The sequence below is a fragment of the Trypanosoma conorhini genome (assembly GCF_003719485.1).
Source record: "Trypanosoma conorhini strain 025E chromosome Unknown Tco_14.4_contig_00536, whole genome shotgun sequence".
Classification (NCBI taxonomy): Eukaryota; Euglenozoa; class Kinetoplastea; order Trypanosomatida; family Trypanosomatidae; genus Trypanosoma; species Trypanosoma conorhini.
Window position 1 is genome coordinate 1 of NW_021704624.1, and position 13,178 is coordinate 13,178.

Sequence of the window (13,178 nt, forward strand, 5' to 3'; positions counted from 1 at the left end):
CTCTCTCTTCTCTGTCTCCTCTCTCTCTCTCTCTCTCTCCGCTTGCGCCGTGGCGCCAGGACGGCGTGGGTGCTGCGTGTGTTGCCTCCCGGTGCAGTGCAGCCACCTCCACAGCCGCAGTGCGTAGCGGAGCCCGCCACGAGGGAAGAGGAGGGGGGTGGTGGGGGCAAAGCAAACAAACATCACCGACAGCAAACGTGGAACTCCTGCACCGACGCTCTTGCGCGGCGGACGAGTCAGCAGCAGGCGGAACGTCAATTACCATCGTAAGCTCCCTCTCCATCACACACACAGAGAGAGAGAGAAGAAAAAAAAAATAGAAAGGCACGTACGACATATACACACCTCTGCGCGATTGCAGGAGGGGCGGGGAGAAAAGCGAAGGGGAAACAGGCACGCGTGGCATCAAGTCGCCAAATCCACCGAGGGAGGCTGTGCGGCGTGGTGAGGCAAAGACACAGAGGTGAGGGAGGGGCAGAAACGACAAAGAAAAATGAATGCGGTGGATGAGTTAAATTTGCGCCTTGGCATCGGGCCGTCGCGGCCGCGCCTGCCGATTACGCTGCAGCGCTCTGGGTACAGCGCCGTGCGGCAGCTTGGCAAGGGCAGCTTCGGCAACGCCTATCTCGTTTTCCACGCCGCACGCCAGCAGCTCTACGTCGTGAAGCACGTAAACATGGCAAACATGACCACGCGGCAGCGCAGGGACGCTCACCAGGAGATTGTGGTGCTGCAGCAGCTTGAATACCCGAACATTATCCGCTACGTGGAGTTTTGCGAGGAGCACCCGCATCTGTACATCGTGATGGAGTACGCCGACGGCGGCGACGTTTACACGCACCTAAAAAATCTCAAGAGCAGCGTTTGGGCGCTTGGCGGCGGCGGCGGCGGCCTGACGGAGGAGCAGGTGATCAGCCTATTCGTGCAGACAACGATGGCGGTGAAATACATGCACGATCGTCGTTTGCTGCACCGCGACATTAAATCGCAAAATGTGTTTCTCACCAAAAACCACGTCGTGAAGTTGGGCGACTTTGGCATCAGCACCGTGCTGATGAGCACCGTTGCGATGGCGCAGACGATGTGCGGGACGCCGTGCTACTTCTCCCCCGAGCTCTGTGAGGGAAAACCGTACAACAACAAGTCCGACGTCTGGGCCCTCGGCGTTCTGCTCTACGAACTTTGCACCACCGGTCGGTTGCCGTTTGAGGCCACAACAATGAACCGGCTGATGGGCGACATATGCCACAAGGACCCATGCCGCATCCCCGCCAGCTTCTCCGACGAACTCTGGGAACTCGTGCTGTGGATGTTGAAAAAGGACCCGCGCCAGCGCCCTGACGCGGGGCAAATCCTCCGCTCCCCTGTGCTGCTGCGGGCGATCCCGAACATCATCAAGAAGCTTAGCGCCGCAGACGGGCGCTCCGAGGATGAGTACAGGCGCGTTCTTTCTGGCGCCGCCACGCCACCGCCGCCGATTCGTCCCGCCATGGAGCTGCACCCCCAGGCGCGGAAGGAGCCCGGTGCGGAGAAACCATCGCCGTCTGGGGCTTCAGCGGAGGTCGCGGTGGCGGCGGCGGCGGCGGCGGCTGGCCGCGTTGGCCTCGCACCGAAGCGCAACGCGGAGTCTCCATTCAGGCGTGGGAACGCCTACGATTTGGCCAATGATCACCTCGGGGGCGTGTTGGGGGAGCTGGCGAAGCAGCGGCAACAGCGGCAGCTGCTGCAAAAGCAGCGCGAGGATGAGGAGGCCCTGAAGCGGGTGTTGCCCGCGAACCAGCCAATCCTCGGCGACGCCTTCAAGTATATTCCCGCCCTACTGCGGGGGAAACAAAACCACAACCAAAACGACGGTGACAAGGATGACGCCACTGGCAAGGCCAACAACAACAAAGACGAGAAAGACTACTACAACGGCATCAGGAACTACAATGCTCTCGGCAGAAATACGCCAACTAAGGAGAGGAATGCCCCGGCCCGGGCCGCCCCTCACCCCCCGGAGGGCGGGGGTAGTGGAAACTGGAAGAAGGAGAGCCACGTCCCACCCGTGGATGCCAACGCCGCCGGAGGACCGCAGCGGAAGCCGATCAATAGCCTGCCTCTGCACGATCTTTTCCTTATTTACGATGAAAACAAAAAACGCATCGTAAATGAAAGGGAACAGCGGGGACGCGCGGTGCGGAAGCCGATGAATTACCAACCTGCTGGGGTTTCCCCCTACCGCGGACGACCTGCCGTTGCCGAGCACAACGCAGCTGGCGGGGAGCCAACCCCAAGCTTCCCACCAGCGTTGCCGCATCGTCCCATTTACGATAACGCCACTGCTTCCCCCTCTGCAATTCCAACGGCGGAGGAGAAGCCCATTCCGACCCCTACCGCCGCGGCCCCACCATTGGCTAGCCTAGAAGGGCCGCATCAACCGCGCAGCACAACGGAAGCCAGGGACGATGCTGAAGACAAGCATGACAACACGCCTGCCGCGAATGAACCCAAAGGCGATCTGGCGCTAGTCTTGCAGGAGATGACAAATCATCTCGAGTCTGTGCTTAGCAGTGTGGCTCTAACAGATAACAACTATGAGGCTAGCGGTGTAAAAGGGGCGCCGTGGACGAATTCGCTTGCGGCGGCTTCGCCCTCTGCTGGCGTGGATCGCGCAGACACCCCCCCGTGTCCGACATCAGAGCTTAATCTGGATGATGTTGGGCAGGAGTTCTCAGATGCAATGGGAACAACGCTCAACGTCCAGGACTTGCAGCGGCAACCGAACAAGACCCCCATTTCTCAAGAAGAGCTTGACGGTCGTGCGGCAGGTGAGCATGTCTCGCTGTGCATTTCGCGTTACGATGCGGTGTGGCCTCCGCGTGGTGCCCCGGCGGCACCAGCCCGAATTGCCGGACCACTTTCTGACAGGGGCTCAGCGAAACCGGGGGAGTCGCCTTCCACTCCAGATGACGGCGCGGCCCAGGGAGCGGAAGCAGCACCAGCTGCGACGGCGGGGGAAGAAGAAAGGGAGGAGGCACCTTTATTCACCGGTGGATGTCTTTGCGATGGGGTTCGCTTCACTGGCCTAGCCTCCACCATCTTTGGCAGTTTTGTGTGCAACTGCGTGGTGTGCTCAAGGTTCTCTGGGGCGATGATGGGGGTGGAATGGCTGCACCTACCGGATGTGCCATTTGAGGGCCTCTTCGCCGAGGCATCGCCGGCAGCCACATCGGTGTCTCCGCCCCCGCTACGGCCCACAATGACGCCAACGGAGGAGGTTCCCGCTGGGGCCGGCAAATCCGCCGCCCAGGCACTCGCAAAGCCCATCTCACCATCCGCCCGGAAGCAGGACGCGGTGACAGGCTCCAATGCAGACTCCGCTGAAGCAGGAGGGAACGACAACGCCGGAAAGGTGCGACTCCCAGAGCTCTTGAAGAAGTTCACCCTGGAGGTGCCGATGGTAGATGACGAGGGTGTCGATGGAACGGGGGTGTATGTGGTGTACTTCTGCGGCCGCTGCGGCTCCACCATTGGAATGGATCATGGCGATATTGCTGGTGGCATTATCGCCAAGGCGGTGCTTTCAGACGCAAGCTTGGCCACGCTGGAGTCCTTCCAACAGACGATGCCGCCTGGCACAGATGAGGCGCACATCCCAAGAAAAGATTAGGTGGCAGTGCTACCAGAGATGATGCCCTTCTCTTTCCCATCCTTTTGCGCAGAAAGGAAAAGGAAGAAAAAAAGAAAAAAGGAAATTCATGTTAATTTGGTGCGAAAAATTTTTGTTTCAGTGCTGTTGTCATTTTGTTTGTTTATTTATTTTTGACGTTTCTTTGTCTTTGACTTTTTCTGTGTGTATGTAATGCTGTTGCGTCATGGTGCAGCACACTCCGTTTCCGGCGTTGGGACCGTGCCGCGAATGTACGGTTGCAACTAGAATGTAATAAAAGCCCCTGGTCATCCCCATCGTTTATATGCTTGCGTGGTGTACCCCCTGTTTGTTTTGCTTCTGCGACGGCGATTTGCAGTGAGGATTATGAGAGTGGGAGGGAGAGAGGAAGTCGTTGGGTTTTTCTGCGTGTGTGCGTGTGGGTGGAGAGCGAAAAAAAAGGAAAAAAAAAAGATGTGAGAAGTGGCCGTGAGCGAAGGCGGTTAACTTGTCGGGGGCAGGCATCGATGGGTTTGTGCCCAGGCAAATGGAACATATGTAAAGTAAACTCTGCAGTATGTGTGCGTGTTTGTGTGTAAGGATTCCAAACGACCCGAAAAAAGGAAGCGTGAAGTTGGGGGTGGGGAAAAGAAGGAAGGCGACGGGCGTTTTTGCTTGCTTACTTGTTTGTTTATTTGACAACCTTTTTTTTTTACATGAAGTCTGTATTGGAGGAGGTGAAAGTGCCGCTCGTTCGTTTTGTTTCCCCCTCTGTGTGTCTGTGTGTCTGCGTGTGCGTGTGTGTTGCTGCCGTTTCTGCGCTGCGGGGGCGTGGGGGTTTTGTGTGGCGATGACGCCGGCTGATGTGGTCCTCCTCCCCCTCTTCTCGGACTCGCCGCGGCGGCGCCCGAGGGCTGCGTGCGTGCGTGCGTGCGAAGGGACCACAAGAGCAAAAAGGGGAGAGAAAATAGGCGGCCGCCAGGGACAAAGCGCATGTCGCTGCCTTCGCTGCTGTCGTCCGCGTCGTCGCACTCGCGGCTGCGGGTTGTGCAGCGGGGGTTTCTCACGCGGCGCGGGGGGCGTCACGTGCCACGCGCCGCCGTCGCCGTGGAGTACCGCCCAGCAGAGCAGAAGAAAATCGGCGACGGCAACTACCAGCGTGTGATTGACGCGGAGTCCCTGCACGGCGACGAGCAGCGCTTTTGGGGGGCGCGGCGCGACTACTACACCAGGCGTGCACAGTACTTTCCCACGTGGGACCGCTTCGCGCAGGCGCTTATTCTCATGACGCGGCACGTGCCACGTGTGCCGCAGGAAATGGCGTTTCGTCTTATGGCGGTGTTTCTCAAGTTGATGCTGCTCCCGCGGCTTGTGGTGAACGCCGAGTTGATGCTGCCGTCGTGGGTCGCAGCGAACGCGGAGGGCCTCATCACGCAGGCCGTTGGGGACGAAGAGGGGAGGGACGGCGGCGACGCGAAGAGGGCAAATAACAAAGAGGAAACAGCGGGGGTGAAGAAGGAGACGCCAAAGAAGGGGTGATGCGTTCCCTGGGGGGTCTCCGTTGCTGCAGTGAGTGAAGCCTAGGAGAAGTGGTTGGATGCGTTCTAGTTGTTTCGCACGCGCGATTGCATTGGCTGCGCTGGGCTGCAGTTACTCCTTTGCCGCCCCTGCTTCCCGCGGTTGTCTACCTGCGCGGAAGTGTGTCCGCGGGACGAGGGGGCAAAACTTCTCATTTACTCCCGTTTCTTTTATTATATATATATATATCTCTCTCTCTGTAGGGGAGAATGTCAGCCGACTACATTCAGCTCGTCGGTACAGATGTGCCCGGCAGCTACGGCAGCTGCTGCTTCAGCGGGCAGGTGCAGCACGAGGCGCTGCGTTGCCCCGCGCAGCCGTTGGCCCTCGCCGAAGCATCGCCGCCATCATCGGAAGCAGCATCGGCAATGAGCAGCGACGGTCAGCTGCTTTTCTTCAACTGTCCGGAGGGCGTGCAGCGCTTCAGCTCCGAGGCGAATGTGCGGCTGGTGCGCACCCGCGGCTTCTTCTTTACGCGCTGGGCCGTGTCGGCGGTGATGGGCATGCCGGGGCTCCTCTTCACGATCAATGACGCCGGTGTTCGGCACGCCAACTTCTTCGGCCCAAGCAGTCATTCCCTCGACGTGGAGGATGGTGCCGAGGGTCAAGCGCGGCGGGCACCGTTGCATGCGGGGCGTGCGGCTGTTGCGGGGCTGGAGGGTATGTTGGAGGCACTGCGGCGGCATTACTTTTGGTACCGGCCGATGAGTTTTCAGCAGCTTCGTGCAGGGGGGGCGGTGCTGCGCCAGCTGCCAACCACGCTGCGAGGGAACTACGTCTGCGAGGTGCCACTGCGGCCCCTGGCGGAACAGGAGGGAGGCCCCTCTGCGCCGCCTCCACCTGGCGTGCCGGCAAGCGCGTCGTCGGCGTCCTTCTTTGTATTATCGCTGCGGCTGAGCCCAACGAGCGCCCTACTGGGCTTCCGCGTCCCACGCACGGCGGCGGCGGCGGAGGAGGAGACGTACGGCTACGCCCTTGTGCACGCACCAACGGCGTGCTTTGATCCCCAACGTGCGAAGGCGCTCGGGGTGCCGGCGGGACCAATGTACGGCCAGCTGAAGCAGGGCACCGGAGTGTGGATCGACGACGAGCAGGGCGCGCCGCATGGGACGCGCGCCGCAGAGAAGCCGCGCCGTTTCATTTCTCCCCACAGCGTGAAGCAGGCGACGGTGGGCAGTCGATGCATGTACGTGTCACTCGTACTCGACGGCGATGACTGCGAGGAGGTGGCGGCGGCGTTGGTGGCGCTCTTTGGCCGCGACGCACCCACCTGCGAGGGCCAATGCGACGCGGGAGGCGAGAGGCTGCGCTGCGGTGGTGAGCTTCGCCGCTTCCTTGCGCAGTGGCAACCCTCGCTCTTGTTTCGTGACGACCACCATGCCGCGTCCGCGTCCGCGGCAGCGACAGCCACGGCGCCGACGGAGCGCGCAGTCGTGCTCACGCATGTTGTGCACGTGCAGCAGTCCGAGTTCTTCGCGCCGTTCAAGACTGACACCGCCGGGGCTGCCGAGGCACATTACGTCACTTCCATCTTTGCGGGTGTGCGGCGTGGGGTTCGGGAGCAGGCCGTTCAGTGCTTCCGCAACGAGGAGAGGGGCGGCGACGCCGGCGCCACCGCCGCGCCGACCGCGAAAGGGACGAGACACCACTTTTGCGCCGCCGTGCAGCAGGAGTTCTCTGCCTTCCCCACCGCCCTGGCACACCGCTACCATCTCAACTGCATCGCCGAGGCGCAGTTCCCCATGGCAGACTCGTTTTCAGCTGAAAAGAAGCCTGCCGAGATGAGCGGGGAGCCAGGCCCAATTTGGCCCTACAGCGTAAAGCACCCGTTAGTTCCTGCGGAGGCTGCCACGCGCATCACAGATCACGCAAACACTTCAGCTATGGGTTCTGTTCCTCCCGTTGCGGCGCCGTCCTTGTTAGTTCCCGCCGCCAAACAGCTGAAGAAGAGTGGTAATTTGAGCAAAGGGGAGACAGCAGGCCTGCTGCGCTACCCGACGGCACGCTCGGCGGTGGAGATGCTCTCCGCGCAATTCCGCACCACCGTGGGTAGGGCACGTGAACAGATGCCGGGCGTGCTGGCGTCTGCGTCCTCCTCTTTGCTGCGGCATCCACAAGGCGACCCCCGCGAGCGTGTCCATGACGCCTGTGGCCGGGACGATGGCAACAGCACATGGCACCTTGACGACGGAGGGGCCCTGACGTTTTTGGGCACGGGCTCCGCCGTCCCAAGCAAGTACCGCAACGTGAGTGGGACGTACCTTGAGGTGATGTATCATGCTCGTCGCGGCAAAAAACTTTGCCGGGCTGTTGTGGTGTTAGACTTCGGTGAAGGAAATGCGGGGCAGCTAGCAATGCTTTGGGGCAACGGCTCTGGTCAGGCCCTGCGACGGTTCTTCAATGATTTGGCCTTTGTCTTCATCTCCCACGCACACGCCGACCATCATCTTGGGCTGATGACTCTCCTTGAATTGCGGCATCGTCTGCGTTTGCGGGTGGCGAGGGAGGAGCCGGATTACGGCGGCACGCTGCAGGAGCCCGTTCTCGTTGTATGTCCGCAGGAGGTGCACGAATTCATGCAGGACACGTGGGGGCGCTGTGCGGCGTACCGGCGGTGGCTACAGGAGGAGGTCGTGTATGACGTCATTCCTGCGGAACGGCACCGGGCCGAGGGGGCCTCCGCCACCGCGGTGCTTCTCCCGCGCCTCGATGCAGTGTGTGCGCGGCTTGGCGAGAACACGGCAGTGCCAGCCTCCTCGGGCGAGTGTCGAGCGCCGCCGCCGCTGTGGGGTGCCGAAGTTTTCCCGGTGCATCACCCTGCCAACGCACACGCACTGCTGCTTCGCTTTCCCGCCCCGATGGGCGCGGCTGCCACGTCCCGCGTTTTCCTGTTCTCTGGCGACACGCGGCCGTCACCGTTTCTCATAGAGCGCTGTCGCCGCTTTACCCGCTGCACCCATTATGGCAGTGCGCAGGCGGAGGGGAGGGACGGGACCGATAATGATGGGGACGAGGCAACAGGTGTGTTTCTCTGCCTACACGAGGCCACGTTTGGCGAGGGCTGCGAGGAGGAGGCGGTGCAGAAGTGTCACTCCACGCTGCCAGAGGCGCTGCAGGTGGCGGCGGCCATCCGTGCCGAGCACATTGTGCTCAACCACTTCTCGCAACGGTACCCGAAGTTGCCGGGGCTCATGCAGTCGCAGCTGGACGGAAGAGACGTCGACGTCCGCTGCAGGCGGCGGAAATTGCGGGGCTCGGAGCCTGCGACCGCCCCCATGGAACAGAGCCGGCCTGAGGAGGCCGCGGGAGTGCCTGCGGAGGTCAGGCAGGGAGACTCCCCGCGGCGACAGCTGCGTGATGCGTCGGGCCCCGACGCCGGGCCGGTGGGCTCAGGGGCACTTCGGATGTGTTTCGGCTTTGACTTCATGCGGCTCTCCTTCGCGTCGCTGCAGAGCCGGGAGACGGCGCAACTGACGCCGCTTTTCGTGCAGCTTCTGGAGGAGTACGAGTCGTGGGGCGTCGGCACGACGAAGCGGCTTCGCGATTAAAACGAATAAAAGAAGGGATGGGGAAAAAACATCAGCCGTAAAAGGGAAAGATGGCGGGAAAGAGGGATAGAAAGAGTGAAGTAGTGTTGCTGGCGGAAACGAGTCTCACCATGGCGCGTGTCAGCCGCTCTGTCTGTGTGTAGGTGTTTGGGTGCACCCGCGTGTATTGGCGCGAGTGGGCTACGACTGTTCCCTCCTTGTGTGGTTGGCTCTTGCGGCTCAACCCCATCATTGTCGTTTCTTTCTCTTCCTCTTTCTCCTATTTTGTCCCCCCCCCTCCCCTTTCTCACATTTGGCCCTCGATGGATGCGGAGACGGGAGGAGGCACCGACGTCACGGAAGCACAGAACCCCCTGCACACGCGTCTTTGACGTCACTCGCCCATACATATACATATACGCACACATATTTGCTTAAACTCGCACGCACACACAGGTATAGAGTGCGTGGGTGAGTTTGTGTGTGCGAGGAGGAGAGAAGCCTAGATATTTCAGCCTAGTTGGTGTGTGTGTGTGTGTGTGTCTGTGAGTACTGCCCTCTTCTGCAGCTGCCGGCGACGGAGGGGAGGGGGAGGGGCGGCGGCCTGTTTGTGAGTTGGGTGGTGTCCAACTGGGCCGAAGATGCTGCGGATGCCGTGGGGTGCAACGCGGCTGCTGCGCGCGGCAAGACGCACCGTGGCCTCCGCCGGCGCGCAGGGGGCCAAGCGAGCCCCCGTAACTTCGGCGGCGCCAGTGACTTCGCCCCCGGCGGCCGGTGAGGCCCGGGCGGGGGCCGCATCGCTGAAGGACGTCCGAAGAATCTCAAAGACGTCCAACTTTGTGCCCGACCACCGCGAGAAGGTCCTGCAAATATTTCAGCGCCTGGCGGAGATCAACAACGCACTGCAGGAGCGGTACAAGGCGCAGTCGTACCAGATTGCCGTGGACAACCTCAAACGGGACGACTTTATCTTTGTGCACCTCCCACCGAACGTCACGCCGCCCGGCGTCGATGACGCGCAGAGGGCGGAGCAGTTAAACGCCGTCAACGCGACGCCCGCCGTGGGGGAGAAGCTCAAGGCCAAAATTGTGGAGATTCTCTCCACCGGCGACCTTGCGGAGCTTCACAGCCTGCAGGCAAAACCCATCATCCGCGCCATTCAGGACCTCACGCAGGTGCACGGCGTCGGCCCCCGCACCGCGGTGACGTTTTACAAGAAGTACGGCATTAAATCCGTTGCGGAGCTGCAGCAGCGCACGCAGGGGCAGAGCGCCGAAACGGGCCAGGGCGGCGGTAGTAGCAAGAAAAGTTCCAGGAAAAGTTCCACGGCTGACGATGACGCCGTCCTGCACCTCACCGAGGCGCAGCGTTTAGGACTCAAGTACTATCGCGACATTATGCAGCGCATCCCGTACGAGGAAGTGCGTCTGCACGAGGCTTTTTTGAAGCTGCGGCTGCGAAAGTACCTGGGAAAGGGCTACGAACTCTCCATCTGCGGAAGCTACCGACGACGACTGCCAACGTCTGGCGACATTGACGTGCTCATCACACGCAAGACAAACGGCAAGGCCCCCGCCGCCCGCCAAAAGAAGGGCAAAAAGGGCGGCACAAGTAGCGGGGAGCGGGTCTTGGCTCCGCAGGAGGTGCTTGCGGCGTTCGTGGAGGCCCTCAAGCAGGAGCGGTACATTGAGGCAACCCTGGCGCAGGGGTCGACAAAATTCATGGGGGTGAGTCGCCTGAAGAGCTACAACTACAATGCGGGGGCGACAAGCCCAAAGCTGTACCCCGCGCGGCGACTCGATATTCGCTTTGTGGAACCGGAGTGCTTCCCCGCGGCACTCCTGTACTTTACTGGCAGCAAGAACTTTAACGTTGTCATGCGGGCAGAGGCGATCAAGCAGAACTTCGTGCTGAACGAGTATGGCCTGTTCCACAACGGCGCGACCGCGCCTGCGGCTGCGGAGGACGGAGGGAAGAATGCCAGTAATAGCAAAAATAAGTCTAACAATAACAGCGCGGCACGGGGCCGGTGGAATGCCGAGGCATTTCAGAAGTTGGTGCGGGCCCAGTACTACTCCGCCAAGTCCCCCGCATTCATGGACGATGACGACGGCGAGAATGACGACGAGGGCGGCGATGGGGACGCCGGCGGAAGGAGGCACCGGAAGGAGGACTTGGAATCGCGGCAGCGGCAACAGCAGCACGAGCTCGCCGCCCTCTGGCGCGAGGTGGAGGCGCGGCGTGTGAAGGTGAAACACGAGCGTGACGTATTTGACGCGTTAGGCATGACGTACGTTCAACCAGAGCAACGCGAGATGTGAGAGGCGCCTGCCGCGGGGTCGCTCGTGCGCTTCCGTTTCCGTTCCATGGAAGCAGTAACGAAGTAAGCGGAGTCGCAACGTCCACATTGACAACATAGAGAAACCGAGAGGGAATTGGGAGACGGAAGCACACACACACACACACACGTGCACACGTACGTGTGTACGTGGACGACCCCTCTGCCTAAGTGGCATCCACGCCGTGCTTTATTATTGCTCCCTCCTCCCTCGCACGCGCGTGTCCTCTCCCTCTTTTTAGAGAACGACCCTCCCTCCCCAGAGATGAATTAAAGAAGAAGAAGAAACTGTTGGTTGTTGTTGTTGTTGTTGTTTTTGCTTGGTTCTTTGCACTGTTGTCACTGGCCCCATGCGGTCGCCCTGTCGTCCTTGCTGTCTGCCGACGGCCTTGCCTTCCCCGCGTGTTTTGTCTGCTTTTCCGCCGCGCGGTTGCCTTTTCGCCCACGCGCACACGCAGCCGCGGCGTAACGATCCACCCCCTCCCCACCGAAGTACAAACGAAGGGAACCCAGACAACAGCGCATAAGCAGAAGAAGGGAATAAACGAAGGCGGAAGCACGCAACCACACAAGGAAGAAGAATAAGCCTCAACCAATAACAAAAAAAAATGTTTCGTCGTACCTTCTGGCGTCTCAATCCGGATAGTCGCGAGAACATCATCCGCATCTTCAAGGAGATGGCGGACCTCAACAATGCCCTTGGTGAAAAGTACAAGGTGCAGAGCTACAACCGCGCCGTGAATAGCCTCAAGACGAACCTCGACCTGCCGCTGCGAACGGTGGAGGATCTGGAGAGGTTCCCCGGCTTTGGCTCAAAGCTGCTGAAGAAGGCGGAGGAAATCATCATGACGGGTAAACTGGAGGAGCTTGAGAAGAAGACAAAGCCGAAGCTCAAGGCGATTCAGGAACTCACGCAAGTGCATGGCTTCGGCCCGCGCGCGGCGGCTGCCCTCTTTGATCGCGAGGGCATATTCACTGTGGAGGAGCTCATAGAAAAGGCAGACCGTATCCAGTTGACGGATCAGCAACGCGTGGGAGTGCGGTACTTCCATGACATCAATGAAAAGATCCCCATGCACGAGTCCGTCTTGCATGAAAATTTTCTCCGCGAAAGTGTGCAGGCAAGGCTTGGCTCAGAGTATGAACTTCAGGTGTGCGGTAGTTATCGTCGCCGGCATCCATTCAGCGGCGACGTTGACGCGATTCTTGCGCGCGCCCTGAGCGCCCCGCCACTCGACGGTCCAGTGACGGCCACTGGCGTCCTCGGCATCCTTGTGGATTTCCTTCAGGAGCGAAAGTACCTCGAGGCGACTATGGCCCAAGGGCCCCTAAAGTACATGGGCATGAGTCGCCTCCCTCCTCGCGTAACGAATGGGGCAATAAAACACTACAAGGCCCGACGTGTGGATATTCGGCTTATTGAGGCTCGCTCCGTGCCTACCGCCTTGCTCACCTTCACGGGCAGTAAGAACTTCAACGTGATCATGCGTCAGGCTGCCATCAGTAAGGGGTATCTCCTGAATGAGTACGGCCTCTTCAAAATTGGCAGTCCGGAGGAGGTGAAGGCGCTGCAGGAGCGGGTGCGGGCGAGCAAGACCGCCGGAGGCAAAGCCCCCGCCCCGGACGCCGTTGTGGAGGAAGGCGCCGACCCTATTGTGTCGGTTATTAGTGGTCACTCTGCAAAGATGGAGACGCTGGGGCTCACGAAGGAGGAGTTGGAGGTGAAGCGCGTGCACGTCACGTGCGAGAAGGACGTGTTCGACGTCCTAGGCATGCCGTTCGCGAAGCCAGAGAACCGCGACCCGTAGGCGGAGGAGGAAGCGGGAGAGAGTGTGTGCGTGTGTGTGTGTGCGGCAGGCACCCGAAATAAACACGCAGGAAAAAACAAAAGGAAGGAAACCAACAGCGACAAGGCAAAGAAACATTAAAGGCGAGGGGTGGGGTGGGGTGGGGGGACCTCGCGATGCCGCCAAAAGGGAGGAATCGGGAGGGGAGACGCAAAACGATGCTCCCGGCGCGCAAATGAACAACAAACAACCAAAAAAAAAACACCACACGAAAAAAAAAAGAAGTCAGAGAGAGAGAAAAAGAGAGAGTGAAACAA

General features: G+C 60.3%; 5 protein-coding genes across 5 annotated transcripts, besides 9 other annotated features; all 5 read left to right on the plus strand.

Moving 5' to 3' along the window:
- Nucleotides 1-39: a microsatellite.
- Nucleotides 40-493: 454 nt separating this feature from the next.
- Nucleotides 494-3,652, plus strand: Tco025E_07187 (putative protein kinase; the record flags this gene model as incomplete). Its single annotated transcript, XM_029374054.1, has 1 exon — nucleotides 494-3,652. The coding sequence occupies one exon, from the start codon at nucleotides 494-496 to the stop codon at nucleotides 3,650-3,652; it is 3,159 nt and encodes a 1,052-aa protein (XP_029225836.1).
- Nucleotides 3,653-3,704: 52 nt separating this feature from the next.
- Nucleotides 3,705-3,737: a sequence feature (A-rich).
- Nucleotides 3,738-4,403: 666 nt separating this feature from the next.
- Nucleotides 4,404-4,478: a microsatellite.
- A 146-nt stretch (nucleotides 4,479-4,624) lies between these two features.
- Nucleotides 4,625-5,170, plus strand: Tco025E_07188 (uncharacterized protein; the record flags this gene model as incomplete). The annotated part of the gene is made up of 1 exon (XM_029374055.1): nucleotides 4,625-5,170. The coding sequence occupies one exon, from the start codon at nucleotides 4,625-4,627 to the stop codon at nucleotides 5,168-5,170; it is 546 nt and encodes a 181-aa protein (XP_029225837.1).
- A 248-nt stretch (nucleotides 5,171-5,418) lies between these two features.
- Tco025E_07189 (ribonuclease Z) lies at nucleotides 5,419-8,757 on the plus strand (the record flags this gene model as incomplete). The annotated part of the gene is made up of 1 exon (XM_029374056.1): nucleotides 5,419-8,757. The coding sequence occupies one exon, from the start codon at nucleotides 5,419-5,421 to the stop codon at nucleotides 8,755-8,757; it is 3,339 nt and encodes a 1,112-aa protein (XP_029225838.1).
- Nucleotides 8,758-8,985: 228 nt separating this feature from the next.
- Nucleotides 8,986-9,016: a microsatellite.
- Nucleotides 9,017-9,259: 243 nt separating this feature from the next.
- Nucleotides 9,260-9,287: a microsatellite.
- A 90-nt stretch (nucleotides 9,288-9,377) lies between these two features.
- Nucleotides 9,378-11,057, plus strand: Tco025E_07190 (putative mitochondrial DNA polymerase beta-PAK; the record flags this gene model as incomplete). The annotated part of the gene is made up of 1 exon (XM_029374057.1): nucleotides 9,378-11,057. One exon carries the CDS (start codon nucleotides 9,378-9,380, stop codon nucleotides 11,055-11,057), a length of 1,680 nt encoding a protein of 559 aa, XP_029225839.1.
- A 128-nt stretch (nucleotides 11,058-11,185) lies between these two features.
- Nucleotides 11,186-11,212: a microsatellite.
- A 151-nt stretch (nucleotides 11,213-11,363) lies between these two features.
- Nucleotides 11,364-11,397: a microsatellite.
- A 285-nt stretch (nucleotides 11,398-11,682) lies between these two features.
- On the plus strand, nucleotides 11,683-12,882 carry Tco025E_07191 (DNA polymerase beta; the record flags this gene model as incomplete). The annotated part of the gene is made up of 1 exon (XM_029374058.1): nucleotides 11,683-12,882. One exon carries the CDS (start codon nucleotides 11,683-11,685, stop codon nucleotides 12,880-12,882), a length of 1,200 nt encoding a protein of 399 aa, XP_029225840.1.
- A 22-nt stretch (nucleotides 12,883-12,904) lies between these two features.
- Nucleotides 12,905-12,925: a microsatellite.
- Nucleotides 12,926-13,148: 223 nt separating this feature from the next.
- Nucleotides 13,149-13,173: a microsatellite.
- The last annotated feature ends 5 nt before the right edge of the window (nucleotides 13,174-13,178 follow it).